At 45.2% G+C, this 20,128-nt stretch overlaps 1 protein-coding gene across 2 annotated transcripts in view; it reads right to left on the minus strand.

Moving 5' to 3' along the window:
• The window catches only part of LOC142575939 (uncharacterized), a 70,522-nt gene that overhangs the window by 23,337 nt on the left and 27,057 nt on the right, over nucleotides 1-20,128 (minus strand). For both annotated transcript variants that reach the window (XR_012826742.1, XM_075685760.1), the window contains exons 14-19: nucleotides 17,617-17,796; nucleotides 14,484-14,547; nucleotides 11,096-11,229; nucleotides 10,200-10,300; nucleotides 5,424-5,578; nucleotides 2,366-2,467 (exon numbers count right to left, since the gene is read on the minus strand). Coding sequence is in view for 1 of the 2 variants with exons in the window: in XM_075685760.1 (XP_075541875.1) it covers nucleotides 2,366-2,467; nucleotides 5,424-5,578; nucleotides 10,200-10,300; nucleotides 11,096-11,229; nucleotides 14,484-14,547; nucleotides 17,617-17,796 (736 nt within the window). In the remaining variant the exon portion in view is untranslated. The remainder of the gene's footprint in view (nucleotides 1-2,365; nucleotides 2,468-5,423; nucleotides 5,579-10,199; nucleotides 10,301-11,095; nucleotides 11,230-14,483; nucleotides 14,548-17,616; nucleotides 17,797-20,128) is intronic.

Raw genomic sequence — 20,128 nt, forward strand, 5'->3', positions numbered from 1 at the left:
CAGTGAACCACTGCACGCTCGAAGTCAGGCAACGTGACACCAAAGTCAAGTCAAGGCAGCTACTGTACGTCGTTCCTCGCAGAAATGTCGGACTTCCGTCATTTAGAAGACACAGGTTGTGGCCTGATGCAAAGGATACGAGTGACCTGCCCCTCGAATTTATGATGGAGCTTCCCCATATATGGTGGTGAGCGTTGAAGTCCCCAGTTATTATCCAAGGACCGGGAGTAGTAGCCATAATATCTTCTAGTCTTTTGCTGTCAAACTGACTTGTTGGAGATAGGTAGACTCCAATAATAGTAAAAGACAGCCTCTTCTTTTTCACACTAACACAGACGTATTGGTTACCGTCGTGTGGCGCTACGGGTTGCGAAAGATACGTTAGGTCCTTGCGAATGTAAACCAGGACCTTACTACTACGGACACACGTTGTTGAAACAAAAGGTTCATATCCTGATAGTCTTATGGAGGCTGATAAGTTCGGTTCACAGATCACAAGTATAGGAAAGTGGTAGTCAAATACGAACTGTCGAAAGTCTGAAATACGTGACCTTAGGCCTCTCGCATTCCATTGGAATATGGAGGCACTTCTGACATCATCCCGGAACGATCGCTGTTGCTGTCGATGAGCCATGGTTCTGCTGTAGAAGTTCTCAAGCACTGGACTTCTGAAGGCTCGCTAGAACCGGATTGATGGCATCCAGCACTTGCAACGCACTTCGAGCTGTTGGTGTCTGTATCTTGTCCAGAAGAACACGAATAGCACTCACCAGAGAGCTGATCATGACAACGATGCCTTGATCTTGGTCCGTCAGTTTATCAGGAACAGTCGAAGTGCCCCTTGCTGTAGAAGTCTGATTTCGCTCAGTAGGAGCGTGTAGCCTCGGGAGTGCAGGCCACGCGTCAGTAGCAGGGCTGTTCGTTGCATCTTCTTCCTTTGATCTGACTGCGTTTGGCCTGGGCGGAAGAGTGGGCGGTAGTGTACGTGGCTGGCGCTCTGCAGAGGCTTTTGAGGTTCGTGATCGCCGTCGGCGACGCGATCGTCGCCGCCTAATAGATATTGCTGCTTCTCGGTGAGACGAGTGGTCTCTAACCATTTTCCTCAATATTGCCATTTCCTTGCGAATTAAAGGGCATTCCTTCGAGGAGGCATCGTGAGGGCCGCTGCAGTTTGTGCACTTCAGCACACTGGCTTCGCACTTGTTAGTGGTGTGGGGCCCAGTGCAGCGAGAACAGACGGTAGTGTTCTTGCACACACTACTCACATGCCCAAACTTCATGCACTTCCAACACTGCAGCGGTTTTGGTATGAAGGGGCGAACTGCGTACCGGAAGTGGCCCACTTTTACATGCGATGGTAGCGATTCGCCTTTAAATATTATTTTGACACACCGTGACGTGCCGAGACGAAACGCGTTTGTAATGATGGTGCTTTCTGTAGCTGGCTTGATTAAGATCGACAGATCGGAGTCGACAATGGTTTCATCAACATCGTAAATTACGCCACTACTGGTTTGTTTGCCCAGCGGAATATGAGGGCGGACTTTCATCCCGTCAAGTTCCGTGACATTGCGCAAAGAATCCAACGCGGCTGCGTGTTCTACGTCGATCGCTAGGACGTTCTTACGGGTATTCACTCTGATGTCTTTGATTTCATTCGGAACCAGTGCCTCTAGATGTGAAGACACGGCTTGCCTGTTGAGGCGTCTCAGGTTGTCAGTAGCGAGAACTGGCGCGAACAGGATGGTGAGCTCCTCGGTATTCCGCGAAGATATCACGGTGGACTCACTCGAATTCGAGGATGCGCTGAGAAACCTTCGTTTGGCTTTACGACTCCGCACCAGCTCGAACGCTTCGTCACAAGAATCTTCACCGCTGACATAGTACTGCATGGTGTCGTCGCTGTCAGTGTCGCTCTCGGTGCCGTTGCGCTTCCTGGTGGCAGCCGCTGCGGGCACTGCCGACTCCGGCGGACGCGCGTGAGACTCCATCTCCATCGCAGTTAAGGAGGAGATAGCAGTTCACTGTCAAAGTCTAAAAAATCCACAAAATAAGTAGAGCTGGAAGCCTCGGTGTTCTGCCTGAAAGGCACTTCGTCTTCCTCCTTTCCGAATTTCTAAGAATGCGATACATCGACACCGCGATAAAATAGAAAAGAACATGTGCGGATATTACTACCAGGAGTCTCTTTCTTCACTCGGCTTGTCCACTTTTTCTTTAGCATGCAATAACAATGTACTTGTTTTGTGCAATCTTACGTGGCAACTGAATGGAAACTAAGTCGGTAGACCAATCAGTTAAACTGCACGTTGTTTTCGCTGAACTACTATTTGACACAGAACAGTGGCGCATCCTGCATACTTACCTCTTCTTGAATCTCTTTCTCATCATACAGAGATTCATCCGCGGTAGCGACGTAGTCGATGCAACGGGTCTCATATGGTAGCGGCAACGAGACCAGCTCTGTCTGCGAAAATAATAGTAAAGATGTCCGTTAAAACATGCTACTGGGCGTTGCAAAGACGTTGCAAAGCGTGAAGCTTCTTTCTTGAGTGATGCTTTGTATTGACCATTTGCTCTAGGAAACTCTACTTTGCTCTAGGAAACGAGATGCGCTTTCGGCGGCGCGTATCTAGGTTCCGCTAACGCACTGCTCCATTCGTGCTGCAGCACTATGGAGCGGTGGAGTGAAGACGTGTGCGGTAGTTGGCTGCAAAAATTGTGACTTGCATATTAAGGAATGCAATGAATCTGTGTGTCCAAGTTCACGGACCGCTGCTGCATAAGAACTGCCTGTGTTGCCGGCTCTTCGAGCTGCACGGCTTCCCTTGTGGATAAAAAGATTTCGCTCATCCGCCAGTGTTGTAGCGCTGTAACCTCCTAGGAAAGAACGTCAACCTCGGATCGTGCACAAACGTGAGTTCCACTCGTTATAGGGTGACAAAGGGAGTACCGCCGCTTCTTAATTGACATATAGGAAGTTTCTCGCACGTTATCTACACACACACACACACACACACACACAAACACACACACACACACACACACACACACACACACACACACACACACACACACACACACACACACACACACACACACACACACACACACACACACACACACACACACACACACACACACACACACACACACACACACACACACACACACACACACAAACACACACACACACACACACAAACAAATCACACGCAAACTTACGCCCTCTCTATCGGAAACGTGTCAAGCATAAGTAAACGAGCGCGCACTTTAATGAATGCCTCGAATCATGCGTAACGGCGGCTGTACTGACAGCACACTAATGTTTGAAGCTGAAATAGCTGAACGTTTCGTAACGGTCCGCACAGTAAGGGAGTGACTAGATAATACGTATTTGTTACAAGCCATTAAAACGTACATAACATCTACGTTACAAGCCTTGTGGCCAGCAAGAACAAATATATCGCAACTAAGCACACCCGCAAGCAATCAGGCAGAAAATAAACCAGATAGTGTCGGCCAGGGGAACTTAGTATACTAAGTCAGAAACTTGACAAGCTGCTCATTAAATGTATTTGCTGGATGCAGAACGAAGAGCTAAACGCACGTATACTGATTCAATTTATAAGCGGAAAGTTAGAATATCTTGGAATACATCTTTAGCCCCGCTTTTATTACAAGCATCGTACACGCGGCTAGCGCCGTTTGGACAAAGCGTAATTCGCTTCGAAAGCGCTTACATGTCCTTTGAAGCAGTAGCCAAAGCTTCGCGTGTCGTCCACCCAGTCACCGTCTACGATATCAGTCGAAACATTGGTTTGCATAGCCGCACCAGCGTCATGTACACCCATCGTAAACACGGAGGCAACAGAGGCAGCTAAGGCAAGCAATGGAGGCGGAACCGCGTGATCAAACATGGCAGCGCCCCTCGGGATTGCCGTGAAAAGTGTCAATATGGTCTTGCGGAGCGCGATCAGATTCGTGTGAGAACCATTGTCACAATACAACTTCTACAAAAAAAAAAATGAATTCGCATGTGTTAGCTTGAATACTGTGCAATAACGGTCCCGAAGAAAAAGTTGGTACATTTCTCTCTTGCACTCTAAAATCGGAACCTTCTTGTAGCCAAGCGTCCCACGCAATGTTCTTGTGGTTGCATAATTAAAGCAAACATCTTATTATTCACATATTTAGATCATATTGTCTCAGTATGCTTTCAAAAAAGCGCCTGTGAAACCTAATAATCCTAATTTTTACTTCGTCACACTATCTAAAGCCACTAGAAACGTGATCCTTAGCTTTTCTTCTAAATTCAAGTAGGACAAACAGTATTACTGTTCGACGCGGAGCGACATTGTACAAAAAAGAAAGAAAAAGAAGAAGAACCCTTCTGTGCAGACAAAATAGTGCCGGGGAATATGCTCAGCCATATCTTAACCCACGATTATGTTCGCTTCATTCCACTCGCAGGAACTACTCAGTCAGCGCAAAGATTTTTACGACTGGCATACCCTCCAGTCACATAGAGTATAGCCTATGTTATTTCATATACCATATAAAACGGAATATAGGTAGAGCCGGAATATGGGTGGACCCCTTACTCTGAAGTTGAAAAAACAAAACAAAACAAGAAACAATATCACCCATCCGTATTTACTTTCGAAACGGCACGCAGCTTTGCAGCGAACTGAGTGCTCGATCTGTCACCGGTGGCGAGCGCGCACGAAGGTCCCGCACAAAGCCCACAAAATGATGTTTTACGTGCGTTGTACGTCGACAGTTCTCCTTTCTCTGCCCGCCAATATCTCACGCTTACTTGAGCAACACCAAACTGGCGCCGAGCGGCCATGTTGCCCTTCGCTTCGGCATAGTCTACAATGTTTATCTGGAAACGCTGGTGAAAACTGCCTCACATGCCGCTACTCATCACTTAGCAGAAAAAAAAAAGAGCGAAAAAGAACAAATCACACATGAGGTCGATCGGAAGAGCCCACACACGATTCGGCGACAATAAAAAAAGAATAAAAAAAAAAGAAAACGCCAGCACACAAGACTTAGATATAGATACGAATTTGACCGCGCTCGCCAACGTGCACGCCGTTGTTGCAAGACGACGAGTAAAATTCTACTAAAGGTGGCTGATGATGTTTGGTGTTTAATGGCGCAAGGGCCAGGTGTGGCCAAAGAGCGCCATTACTAAAGGTGGCTATATACGACGACGAGTGAGCTTAGCCTGACTTTTTCTTTTTTTTTTCAAGAATATATATCGACTGATATTACAAAATATACGGTGGTTAATTTCCGGTTCTTGTCGTTGCGACACGCTCGTTGCAAAAATAGTCATCCTACTTTTGTCGGACGCTGTCGGACATACGCGCCACACTGACTGGCAGACAAGTGGAAGGGGTGACGGTCCTCACCTGAGCGACAGAGATCGTGTATTTTCGACCCGCCTGAAAGCGGAAGGTGTGGATAATTCCCGAAGTGTAGCTGCTGGTACCGTGCAGCAACGCCGAGAAGGCCATGTTCTCGTTCCGAGGATCCTTGGTATCCGCGCGAACGCGGAAGTTCAGCCCTGCCAAAGTTTCCGAGGAAGGAGTCAACAACAGATAGGAGTAGACTATATATATATATATATATATATATATATATATATATATATATATATATATATATATATATATATATATATATATATATATATATGTATGTATGTATGTATGTATGTATAGGGGGTTCCTTCAAAGTTCAGCACGCAGGACCCGACGCAACGTATGCAGGAAAGAGACGACGAACCTTTTTGAAGACGTATTTGCCAACGTTTTCGGTTGGTACACCAGCCGAACACGTTAAATACGTCTTCCAAAAGGTTCGTAGTCTCTTTCCTGCTTTTCTCTTTCTCTTTCCTGCTTTTCTGCCGGAGCTTGCTTGTAGTTCTTAAGTTGTCGCCTACTACAGTGCTTCGCGCGGCCAAAAACTTTGCGACATGAAACACGCCAGCTGCTCTCCACTGATTACACTTTTTTAGCTGGAAAAGCTTGGCGCGAATCTCGTGGCTTAGTTTCGCCTGTGAAGTAATAAATTTGTTTCCATAGTTGGCGGGGCTTCGCCACGCAGTACGAAATCAATCAAATACAAGTAGGGCATAAAACGTCCCCAAGGGGCATTGCAGGTTAAGGCGGACGTCGTAGTGGATTAATTTTGGCCACCTGTATTTCTTTAAAGCACACATATAAATAGGCAAGCCCTTTTTTTTTTTTTGCATCTTGACGCCATCGGTATGCGGCTCCCGCATCGAGGGAGTGAACCCGTGGCCTCGTACTCAGCACCAATATGCCGTAGCCACTGTGCCACCACCGCAAGAAACTACACAGTGCGGTTACATAGTTCTTTTTTTTTTTTACCCGCAGTGTGTTAGACGACTTAGCAGAGGTTCCGCAGGTAGACTAGCTGATGTGAGTATTCTAGTGGGACTTTCGCTGAAGCTACGCTATGCAATACTGTTGCATGAGATGATGGCCCACATAAAGGATTTCGCGGATATCTAACTGAAGCTGACGGCATGAGCTAGCAGGGTGAGGTCATGATGGCCATGATGGTGGTTTCAAGAGCTTCAGAGAGGGCTGGTACTTTCAGGAGTTTCAAAGTTCTCGCTACACGCTTATCATGACAGCTCGGATTTGAACACACAAAATTCGCCATCACTACACCAACACTACTGAGATGGCAACATAGAGCATGATCTGTTGCCACCTCGAGAGAACTACCGAACAATTTTACACTTCTGCTGCATTTTCTCACTGGTAAAATCAACGTTTACGTTAGGAAAAGCTTATTGCTCTTGAACGTTGCAAATGTGAGCTACACTGGCTATGCGAGACTTTAAAATTTCTAGCGATGGTACGTGTAAAATTAATGCGTAATCTGGGAAAACGTGGGACCTCTAACTGAATCACAAAAGCATATAGCTGATAATACATGCTTAGTCATGAAGTACAGCCGGAGGTTCACTAGGTTGGCAACCATGTAAAATTTCGCGAAGCCATACACTCAGAGGCATAAAATGGGAATAAAATTAATGGCCCGGATGGGAGATGACTTTTGACCCAGGCGTAGACCAAGCGGGCGCCTTGGTAGAAGCATGGTGATCTTCAGTAAAAGCCCGTAGAGGCACAGAGAAAACACGGAGAAGTGTTTGAGCCATATCATTCACCCGTAATGAGATTTAGTTTCGTGACACATAATGTCCCCTTACTCGGAAAGAATTTTCTTGCAAAGTCAACTTGACGTTGATAAATGGCCTGTTTAAAGGTCTGGACCACGCCAGGAAGACTGTCGGCGCGCGGGACACGTTGCTCTTGTGCGTCTAGTTTTTTTTTTATTTGCTCGTATACTATGGTGCCCGCCTACGGTACATCAAGACGCTGGAAATCAATTAAAGGAAGAAGTAACGTAGTGATTCTTTATCGACTTAGTCGCACTTAATCTCTCTGTCTTGTCAAAGAAGAAAGAAAAGGTCCATACGAAGATCAGGCTGGTGTGGTCTCGATAGCACGCGCACATGTTTTCGTCAGGCATGCACAAGAGAAGCCAGGCATTTCTCTGCCAAGTCCTCTCTCGTGAGTGATGACGCCCACGCGTACTTCTGTTTTTAATGCGAGAGCATTACTTGGCTGATTGTGCGACCCCGCCATCATCAGAGGGCCGTGGCCGAAAAGCCTTGACAGAAAGACGGCACGCAAATTACGTCACCCAAATTACATCATCTTCAGATAACTAAAAAAAAGACGAAGTGGCCACGATGAACATTTGATCCTCTGCCCCACCGCCACAACTACGGCTTCGTAGCCCAGCGCGCTAACCCCAGCCTGTGCCCCGTTGCAACAGGCCACAATGAAGTGAAGCACATCTTCAATACCGCGGTTGGGCTCTGCCTCGTGGCCGCGTGACAAGATGGCAAAGCGAGTATCTTCGAACCCATGGTTGTGCTCTGCCTCGAGGACGCTTGACAAGATTGCAGAGCGAGCATCTTCGATCTTGTGGTTGGGCTCTGCCTCGCGGCCGCTTGACAAGATGGCAGAGCGAGCATCTTCGATCCCGTGGTTGGGCTCTGCCTCGCGGCCGCTGGACAAGATGGCAGAGCGAGCATCTTCGATCTTGTGGTTGGGCTCTGCCTCGCGGCCGCTTGACAAGATGGCAGAGCGAGCATCTTCGATCCCGTGGTTGGGCTCTGCCTCGCGGCCGCTGGACAAGATGGCAGAGCGAGCATCTTCGATCTTGTGGTTGGGCTCTGCCTCGCGGCCGCTTGACAAGATGGCAGAGCGAGCATCTTCGATCCCGTGGTTGGGCTCTGCCTCGCGGCCGCTTGACAAGATGGCAGAGCGAGCCGCTGTGGAGCGAGCACGGGCAGCCGCTCGCTCTGCCTTTCGCGTTGTCGGGGGCCCGCAGACGCCGTCGCCGGAGCCCAGGGCGGACGACGAAGAATAAGATGCAACGCGCTTCAGGTACCCGTCGCACTACGGCTACGACATCCCCCTAAAGTACGAGGTGGAGTTCGCCTTACGAACCCAATGAAGAAATGGAGTGTCAATACCGCGGTGCCACTACGGAAAGTACTGTCATCGCTCGGCAAAGTGGTGTGATCGTGCTGAAAAGTGGTGTTATCGAGAAACAGCACTCAACGCAACGTACGTGAAGCACTATTTTAACGAGAGATCAGCAAATAAAACTTACCTGAGAGAACGCAATATGGCCGGTTTGTCGTCTTGCGTCGTTGCGACCTCATAAGCAGCAGCGTTACTCTCGGAAATAATAGCGAAGCCGCATTAAATTCAACATCACGTCGACGCAACATTAAACTCAGCGAGATAATTCAGGGACACATGAAGCTACATGTAATGCTCTCGAATTTGCAGGTCCTTAGAATTGCTAAGGCGGCCCCATGGTCTTTTTTAAGTTTGGTAGTTGCTCGATACTTTAGCTCGGGGTTTTTCTAGCGAATCAACACCCTGAACGTGCCGTGAAAAAAGAAAACAACTCTTGCACGCTGTTACTCAGGGAGCACGAGCTAGGCAAATCCGTTTACTCTTAAGATGAGAATATGCGCGCGAATAATATTGCGTTCGGTTTCTTCGTACTTAATTTATCTCAAATGATGATGGTTAAAACGGGTTGGAAAGCGTTTGAAAGCGAAATGACAAGAACATAAGACGCCTCAAGCTCTACAGTATGAATGAAATAATGTTAGAAAAACAATGTTGTCCATAAGGTCAGTAACGAGCAAGGACCTATTGAGCAACAGCGTCGATGACAGCACGTCAAATTCAAAGCAAATTAATTTCGTCGTTCGTAATCAGGGCGTAGCCAAGGATGAAAAAAAGAAAGCGGCACGTGCTTCACATGCCAGCCATCTCAATCATGCAGCGGGATAAAATTACTGTCGTTTTGCAGTGCAGTAGAAGTTAGAACTGCTTCATAGAACCATCGCGCCTAAATGAAACTGAGTGCATGGCCACAGCTCTTTATGTTCACGAATTAATGTTATTTGCACACTTTTATACAGTGCTAACATCGCCGTGGTGTAGGATAAAGGGTTTTGTGTTTCCGAGACTTTTCTTTCTCTCTGTTCTTCCATTATACCCTTTAAAATACGGCGTGTGATAGGTCCCGTCTCCTCTTGAACGAAAGAAGATGGAGAAAGAACAAACAAACAAATGATTTACGTTATCCCCAGCATGTGGTAGATACAGCAGATGTTATGCGATAAGAATATAATTTTCACAAAGAGAACGAGAGGGAGACACAGAGAGAAAAAAGCAAGGGGAATTCAAGGAGGTTGACCAAAGGAGATCTCCGGTCGGCTACCCTGTCCCGCGGAAGGGGTGCAAAAGGTGACAGAAAAAGAAAGGAAGAATGAACAATATAGAACTGTCGCCAAGGGTGTTGTCACACAGTCCTTGTCATACGGGTAAATGAAACAGATCGACAAGCTGAATTATGCAGTTTCTAGCCCCGCGTCCTTTCCTTGTCGCTTCTCGGGCATCCTGCTTATGTCCAGAACAGAACGAAGGTCTCTCCCAGTGATCTCCAAAAAATTTGTCTTGAGCCAGCCGGCACCATCTTATGCCTACTCTATCGACACTACCCTTATGTGCTACTCTTTAAGGGTGAGAAAAATAAGGGTTTCGATATCTTACGGTATTTGTACTGCTCTCGACATCTCTGAAGTTCCGGTGACCTTCCGATGTTGAGGATGAAGCAGACGCCAGTCTTCACAAATGTATATGTGGGATCCCAGCTGCGTGCGTTTAGAAAATGGTCAAAAAGTGGCGCAAAAGCATTGTTTCTCGTGCTCCATCTTACTTTTCATTATTAATTTTATTCAAAGTTCATATTCAGTGAGTGGACATGGCCAGCCGCAATTATTGGAAGGGTACTCGATCCTCTATTATTTTGCATTTCAACAAGAAGAAAGCTAGCCGCTGTAGTTATTTCGCAACGTTTTGCATGCCACTAGTGACGAAAGTGTATAGGTGCTGGCAATCTGGGACAGAAGCTGCAATTTTAATATCGATGTATGCAGTAAATGCATTTTTAGCGTAGAAAGCTGTAGTGAAGTCACTATCAATTAACGGGGTATCGTCTGCCCTGGCCGCCGCGACCCGTTCTTCGTCCCGTCAGCGTCTTTGTTGATTGCTCATGTGCGCCAGTCTTAAATTACGTGGTTAATTCATCGACTCCAATGAATCATGCTTACTATTATGACTCATAGGGGTCGACGAATCTTGATGGGGTTGCTGTCAACAAATCGACAAGAAACATCGTCTAATGGCATCTTTTCTCATTTTTTTTGGAATCGGGATTTAAATTTAGACTCCGTATTTTCGAAATGTTATAACAGCACATGAGTGCAGGCATATAGGTGAGTCTACAGGCTAGTTACATATTTAAAGGTTCAGAAGCGTAGACTGTTGGGCCAGTTGGTGTACCAGCAGAAGTATGGGCGGTAAGAAACGGAGTGGACAGGACAGACACTCCTGTCCACTCCGTTTCTTCCCGTCCGTATTTCCTCTCAACGACACTACATACTTACAGGTTGTCACAGTTGAAGCTTTCACATATCTCTCCGGAGAATGTCATGGTGCAATTCGAAAAGACGTCAGCCGGAGGATAGGTGTAGTTGATCACGTACTTCATGGCGATGATATCGTTGCCTACAGTTGTATCCTAGAAAGAAAGTGACATTAAAGTAAAGCATAATTCTTGTTTTTTAGCGCCGGAAAGTCAGACAGTGGGCATGTTGTTCTTGCACATAGTACTCTCAATAATTGTAGATGGGACCTTACGCAATAACCTGCGGATGAAAAAACGAAAGTTTCTAACTTAGAGCCCACGCCGCCGAAGACTCTAACTAACGCATTGCAATTTTCAAACGTGTATAGTAAATTTGTCAATCGCAGGATGGCTTCGATGTTAGTTCAGCTGTCGCGACCTGTTTACAACCCGTTTTTGTCTACTACTTATAGGTACTGAAACGCTCACGTTATTTTTTAACCGTTACTATTACGAAAATGACATCCTATTTCTTTTTTTGGGGTCAGTATTACAAAAAATATCACTGTTGTCATGCGTGTCAAGTAAAATGATCGTCTATGGCTTAGAATTTCTATCAGCGATTACTGTCTCCCAAGGACAAGCACGAGGGCGTGACGTCCAAATCCAGCGATCGTACGTCTGGTGCTCGTTATGAAATGTTCAAGAGCGAGGACACCACACAGCACATTAATCCGTACAGCTCTAGCGGCTCATGTGCTTTCCTATATATATATATATATATATATATATATATATCTGTTCCATGTAAAGTTTTTGAACACATTAACTTCACCCACCTTGTCAATTTTCTTGAGTCATACCAGTTTTTTACACCCTCACAACATGGCTTCCGCAAAAATTTTTCTTGTGAAACACAGCTTCTAGTCTTTACTAACGACCTGCATCATTTACTTGATTCTGGATTCACAATAGACTGTATTTTTTTAGATTACTCCAAAGCATTTGACAAGGTTAGTCATCATTTACTACTTTTTAAGCTCGGTCAGTTAAATCTAGATCCCAATGTTCTAAACTGGATTCGAGCTTTCCTTTTTAACCGTACTCAGTTTGTTTCCGCAAATAATGTTGATTCCCCAGTCCAGCCAGTGCTATCGGGAGTTCCCCAGGGGTCTGTATTGGGACCATTACTTTTTTTAATTTTCATGAATGACTTACCCGATAACATTTCATCAAAGATTTGCCTATTTGCGGATGACTGTGTAATTTATCGGAAAATAACTAACCAAGACGATGTTGCCTTACTTCAGACCGACTTAAATACTATACATTCCTGGTGTCAAACGTGGAACATGGAATTGAACATTTCGAAATGCAAATCAATGCGCGTATCCCGCACCTTATTAGCATCACCACACTATCATCTTGATAGTACGCCTCTTGAGTCTGTTTCATCTTACAAATATCTCGGTGTTAACGTTTGTAGTAACCTATCATGGAACCATCGTGTGAGGCACGTCGTCACCAAAGCTAACCGATCACTTGGATACTTTCGAAGAAACTTCTATATGGCACCCCCATCACTTAAAAAGCTTCTCTACACAACTTACATTCGTCCGTCACTTGAATACGCATCATCTATCTGGGATCCCGCTGGTACTGCACTGATAAAAGAACTTGGAAGAGTGCAGAATCGTTCCGTTCGCTTCATCTTATCCAATTATGACCGCACAGCCAGTGTTACCACGATGAAGTCACTACTTAACCTTCCAGAACTTACAATTCGGCGTAAAATAGCCCGGATCGCTCTTTTTCATAAAATTTACTATCACAACAATCATCTCCGCAATCAGTTCATTAAATCCCCTCCTTTCATTTCCTCTAGAATTGACCACCTCCAAAAAGTTGATGTTCCTCGTTGTAGAACTGTAACCTATTCACATGCATTTTTACCTAGAACCACCTCCGAATGGAATCAGCTGCCACGAGTAGCTACAGCTATCATGGATACAACACGCTTTAAGGATTTCTTGAATAACATGCTTAATATTGCTTAATTATTTGTATTGAATTTGTCCTTCTGTTTTTTGCTTATTGTTGTTTTAGTTTTAGGTGTTCAAATTACTCTGCTTTATCTTGAATGCGACTGTTTCAGTTCATTTTTGTATTAAGCTGGTGATTGTTCATGCTTCTTATTGTGATTGTATCAACTGTTTTTCCAATTTTCGTCTGTAATATGCCCCTCCCCTCTGTAATGTGCAAACCCTGAGAGTAAAATAAATAAATAAATAAATAAATATATGGTGTCCCAGCTACTGGTCAGCATTGTTTGCTTGTTTAAATATTTCCATGTTCTCGCGCATTACTGTTGATATATTATGTATAAAATTTAACAATCTTACTTGTTTGTATACGTGATTGCTTGCCGCATGCATTTTGTTATTTTCTTGTTTTTAGATTGTTGCACAGTATTTTCATGATGCTCCACCCCCTGAGCAATGTGCGGGTTGGGGGACCTTTGTTAGACAGTTGCATCTGCCTTTAGACCCTACATCCCAGACAATATATTGTTTAAATAAAGCATTCATTCATTCATTCATTCATTCATTCATTCATTCATTCATTCATTCATTCATTCATTCATTCATTCATTCATTCAATTTTAGCCAGAGTTTAAAAATATTCAAATGCCACATAACTGGACAGAACAAAGGTAGCGTTGTTTTCCGTCGCTTGGAGATAAACTATTTTGTTCATTCCGCCTAATTACATAATTAGTCATAATTTATTAAACATATTCTCACATAATATACTTAGATGAAAAGTATAATTAAGAAAATTGTGGAGCGACATGAAAAACTCCCGATACAGCTTTCTGTTACGCAATACGTGGTACATAAAAGTGTTTTTCCGAGCGTTTTTCAGAGCGGCCTGTCGCGCGCCAATTTTGCGTGCATTCGCGGGCTTCGTTCACGCTTGGAAAAACACGTTTATGTAGCACGTATTGAGCAACAGCAGGTTGTATAGGGAGTTGTTCATGCCCCTCTACAATTTTTTCATTGAAACTCTTCGTCGAGTTATAAAATTTGAGAAGTTGATTAATTAATGAAGACTATTTATCTAACTGGGCGGAATGAAAAAAATAGTGTGAGTATCTTCAAGCGACGGCAAAAAACATTTCTTATTTTCGGTCCAGCTACGTGGCATTTGCATATATTTAATCTCAGGCTAAAGTAAGCTGGCACACCCCCCCATATATATATATAGGAAGAGGGAATAAAAGAAAGGAACGGGCACTCTTCCCATCATACGGCCTAATGCGATAACTGTATCTTAACAATATAGTACATAGATCCCATGAATTGCATTCTTTGGTTCCCTTTCCATTGATATTTATATTTTGCATTGAAACAAACTAATATGCTTACAAAAGTAGCAGCGGCGCATTTGTTGTACCTTCCGTACTCTGCACACATCCTAGTGAAATTCACCCTGAAACGAGGACACAGGAAACATATTTTTTAAACAAGTTTCTGCAACAGCAGCAAGGATTTAGTGTAGGCCTTCTGTAGAAAGTTTCCGCGAAGGTTACAACAACATATCAGCAAAACAAATTGGAGAGCGATAAGAAAACAACGGAATTAAAATTACAATAAAAATTGTTATGAGGCCTCCGTGTAACTTTTGAGTGGTGTGTATACATCTTATTCAAATAGGAAGAGTAAACTTTATTTATGTAATGCAACAAATATGATTTATTTTTGGCAACACACTCCTATCAACAGAGAGCGTAAGTAAATGTGTGCTGATCACGGTAATAATATTAATTAAAATGTGCAAATTTACTTTATCACTAAGAACTTAGGGCATTATTTTCCAACTGCGCAATTTATTGAGGTTGGTATTCTAGGCGTGCCCATTTAGTAGAAATGCTGAGACTCATTTCGATATGCATTTTGGCTTTCATACACTATCAAGAACTACACTGGTCTTCCACTTATCTGCGTGCTGCCTTGAGCAACAGAGGCTTTTACGGAACATATTGTTTATAATGCAGATGCGGGTCTCGTGAAGTGAGGAGCTGGTTATGTGGATACTGGTGTCTGTCTCAGGATTTCTGGAAAGTTGAACTACCGCTATAATCATGCAATTATAGGTGCTCTAAAGCAAATATTAACATAACTGTGCAAGGTAATCACATTCAATTTATTATTCAGCAGTAACCATTTATTTAGTGATGAACGCCGCTGCAACTAATCCGTTGTCACCCAAAAGAAAACTTTATTCTCCCTAGGATGCCTCACAGAATTTTACTGTGACAGGCATAAGAGGCAACACTGTAACTGCTGAAAGCTACGTTGCGTGCATATGACGAATAAATTGTTTTTTCAGATGGCGTGGTACAGGCTGTGAGGGCCTGCTGGTGTCGAGATAAATGATTTCAGAACCGGTTTACCTCCTGAAGCTCGCTTATTTCCTTGCTCTTCCTACTTAAAGCATATGGAATATGTAAAGACATAAAGCCATTTGTTTTCCGCAGCGTCAAGAGACTTGCAGCCACCGAACGGAAACGGACACGTAGCCACCCACTTTTTGAGGACACAGGCTAGTATACAGTGTGTGCTGCGTGTCGCCACGATCGTGTTGGTCATGTACAGCGATTTCGACGATGAGAACGGTGAGCAAGCCTATCGGCGACGTCAGACTGCGCAGAGCATCATGATATCTTAAAGAGACGTCATTTGTTACAGTGTAATGAACTGCGCCATCTGATATCACAAAGAATCATTAAAACAGACGAATCTTCTACTGACGCACCACTAGATATACAGGCGTAAACGTGTACCACTGTGTCGGTACCCTCCGGTAGCGACCTTGCCTTTAGGAACAGTTCCTTTACCCTTGTTGAGAAAAGGCTCTGCGAGGTGTCTTCGTTGGCTTTCTCGAAGCCAAGAAAAATTACAGACGTTTGGGTTAATTGGTTTGATACAGTTAATGGCTGCATAGCGCTCTCGTGACGCGGACAAGGATGGTCACAGGATGAGCAGATGGTTACAGCGGGGAAAGAGACGTCCTTGTCGTTTTTCCTTGTCCGTCTCACCTAAGCGTTATGCACCCAATAACAAGAAGAAATGTTCGCGTGTCTCGGATTTTCACCTACGCAGACATTGAAGACGTTGGTACGTTGAAGCTTCGTTCAATCTTTAAGTTACATTGCACCTTTCCCTCAGCGAAGCAACTTTACTGCGCTGCTTCTGTCAAGGGTTGGCGTTTACTAATCACGACTTCAGACCATTTTCAGAGACAAAGATGCTTGGGCCACAATCTCACAGGTCGCCGGTGTACAACGCAAGCAGGGTGTTGATTGTCACAATTTCTTAAATACACCGGCGTCGGTGCATCACAATAGAAAACTGGTCGAGTTAGTAAACATGCATTTTACGGTGGCAGTCCTGCTGAGACGAAGACAGAAGAAAGTACAGAAACAGGACTTGCTCCGAACTCTCAACAAATTTTTTATCGGCAAAATATATTTCATCCTTGCGCAGTCACCATCACGGTGCCTTCATAGTTTTCACTTACATGACCCTGCGCATTTGTATACATGCAAACCTTTTTTTTCCTCAATAAAAGTTTCGTTAAGATTTCAGCAGATGTTTTCTGCATATTCCCTTCTGCCTGTGTTTCAGTAGCGCTGCCACCATACAGTGGCTTCTGTGACTGATCGTGTAAATTAGCCAGGGCTGCAATGTGGGTTTGTTGGTTCATGTCAAGACGAGTTCGCGCCTCGACATGTACGTCGGCGTCATGTTACCAGCTTCACGTGTAGGCATCACGAGTGCTTCCCTTTCTATCTCACTTTTCTCTCATTTTAATTTTCCTCCTCGCAACCTTTTTCTCCACTGTGAGGCAGCAAACAGGATACACGTCTGGTTTTCGTCCCCGCCTATACTTATTTTAGAGCGCCGCTCTTAGGCGCACGTTCCTGCGTCAAGCGTCGGCGTAACCGAACGAACGAGAGCAGCGAAAGGTGAAAGCGAACGTGGAGCGAAGCGGGCGATCAAAGACGCGAGGAGGAAAACGGAGGAGGAGGGTGCAGCGGAACCATGAGATGAAAAGCGGAGGAGGAGGGTATGGCGAAAGGGGCGAGAATAAAAGCGTAGTGCGGCGACGATGACTTCCAGATGGCGCCAGGGTAGCGCGTGTCGTCTGGGAGGTCTAACGGCGGCGGCTGCTGTGAATCACGCCCACGCGTCACCCACGCGCTGGCTTTCGCGATCTCCAGATATGCGAAGCAGGCGCGCCCCACTTCGGCCCGTTTGCAACGTGTCGCACGAGACAGGTTGTCCGCGCCAGCCAAAATATCGCGAAATGAAAACACGTATAGAGCTGCGCTCTAATTTTGCATTAGGAAGCATCGTAATCGTCGGTGAATTGTTTTTTCGCTCCTACTCAGAGTTGTGCGGCTCGGAAAAGAAAATGCACTGAAGTGCGGGAGAGGGCGGAGGCAACGATAGCTTCGCTTCAAATGCAATGCCGAGGAGGCGGCAATGGGCTCACGCTTCGTATGAGCAGATGGTCACAGCGGGGAAGAAGACGCCGCGGATGTTCTGCTGCTCGTAGGTGACGGCCGTGTAGTAGTGCCGGTAGTTTTCGTAGTCCCCGTAGATGCTGAACGCGCACGCCACGAAGCAGCCCTGTACCATCAGCATCTTGCACACGCGGAACAGGAAGCTGATCCTGCAGCGCTCGCATCGAGAAAATCACATGCGCAAGTGTTGTATCAATGCTGAATGTTGAAGTACGTTTCCATGCACCACGTTAGCATAGATTCCAGTCATCGATAAGCTATCCTCGCCTACCTCGGTACTGGTGGCACATGCACACACTTTCTCTTCGAGAGCTGTGCTTCGAGAAGTGGCTCACTTTGATTCCGCAATTACGGCATTCCCTCTATAGTGATCAAATAAAAGTGTACATAAAATATGGTTATGTAACAGTTGTATTAGCGATTATCACGCAAGTTCTTACATCCGCCACTGTTGTGATGCTTGGTCAGCGAAAATTATTGATTTGTCTTGAGCACCCTATTCTCGATATTCCGGTACATTTCCCGCTGGCATGGTGGGAAATGACTTCACGTAAACTCGAAATAAAGAATCAGGTTTACCCACTTGATACGTGTTAATAACTGCTAGTCATATTCTTGTGATTTTTGCTTTTGGGCCGCAGTCAGACGCAAGACTTGGTGATTTACTTATTTATTTATATTTATATATCTATCAATTCTGACAGTGTCTAAAGTTTTAAGACTTAAAAGAAAAATTTAACAATTTCAACATTTTAACATGACATTGAACATTGGTTTGAACGTGGTCTCATTCTTTAAAGGTAATAGGTCTCACGCCAATTGATTGCGCTGCTGCGTGATGAAGGTATGTTGCGTTTCGCAGTGTTTGATGGGGGAGAGAATCGGAGTACGTCACGTGATAAACTTTTCTCTTCAACTAAAGTTCCGACGGTAACATTGGACATTTGACAATCCCATTACAACTGCTAGTAATCACATAAGCCTTCATAGACATAATTGCATGGGAGGAAAAACGCGTACCGCCTGTTGGTCTGGTGAAAAAGAAAATTTTTGAATTCACATATATCTATTCCAGACCAACCTTTTTCGACGTATTAACTAATAGAAATTGTACTGCAGCTAAATGTGCCTGCATTCACAAAGTGCTGCTCAATCGTTTGCTAAACAGGCGATAGCTAAACAAAAATAAACGATCACCGTTTGGAAGCGCTTCTAGCGAGGCTGAAAAGATGCGGGGAGGAAGAATCGGCAGTCATCCGCTGATCAGGCGTAATGCGTGAAAATGAGCAGGGATTATTCTAGAAGGACAAGCGGGAAGGCACCGCGCCTCCAAGTACTCAGACTTAAGCATAGTGTGCCAGTTTCCCAGGTGGCCCCTAGATGAGCCATTCGGCAACAGTAGGGAGACATCATATCTGTATTTACAAGGATGCAAGCTAAATGACAAAGTGTTTACAGATTTCCTGCTGGGATCAATAAATAAAAAAAAGAACTTTGTGACATGTCGCCGTTTCCCACGAAAAACGACAACAAAGAGAATGCTGCGAGACGTCCCGTTCAGAGTCCGTAATCTAGGCAACGCTGCGGCGAACAATTGACGCCCTGCAGCAGCTGCCATCTCGCTCAAGTACGCCTGCGGCGAGACAGCTGCGCAAATTATGCATGCTATAGACGGTTTCCTGGCTATGCTCCAGTACCCTCGACATCCGTACGACAGGGCGGACGTCATCTGAAGCATGCACATGCCGGTTTCACCAGTACAGTAGACCGGAACCGCAGCTATGAACATCATCTTCGCTTTAACACCTTCATGTTGCTAACCTGTCTCCATCCTAGCGAGGCGAAGCAGGCTAGGGTAACATCAGTCAGGGGCCTCCAACCTTTACAACTTTCCGAAATAAAAGTTCCCCTGTCTTCATCTCTCTCCTTTTACTAAAACCAGTCCGACGTCTGTCCAGAATCTTCGATGCTTCATTCGTTACCGCAACTAAGAACGAGTCAAGTGTCGTGCGCGTACCTGCTTCAAGTGCACGTTCACTGCATGCCTCAAGGCAGCGTGTTGACGGAAGTACATAGCACACTTTCTTCTCGCCGTTTCCGAAAGCGTCAAATTGCTTTCGGGGAGGAACAGCGCCACTGCCGACATCGTGTGGTGTGGGGACAAAATACACAAGGGTTCGGTTGCGCGCCAATTTTGACCGTTACTTGCGCGGAGGCAGGCGACGCTTTCTTCGTCTGCCACAACTTATGACTTGACTCAAGATTACGTATTTAACGGAACGCGACTGGTAAGCACCTACTCCTTCCTTCCGCATATAACGGAGCCAGGGAAATACGGAATTGTGACGTCACGCTACAAGGCTGACTGTCCATAGTTTCAAAGGCGGTGCTTTACACAACTCTCTAAGCATCAATTTATCTGCCCCTAGGTTTTTGTTTTACTCTCGTTGAAAGTGGTTTTAAACATAATGGCTGGAGAGG

The sequence above is a fragment of the Dermacentor variabilis genome, chromosome 3 (genome assembly GCF_050947875.1).
Source record: "Dermacentor variabilis isolate Ectoservices chromosome 3, ASM5094787v1, whole genome shotgun sequence".
Classification (NCBI taxonomy): Eukaryota; Metazoa; Arthropoda; class Arachnida; order Ixodida; family Ixodidae; genus Dermacentor; species Dermacentor variabilis.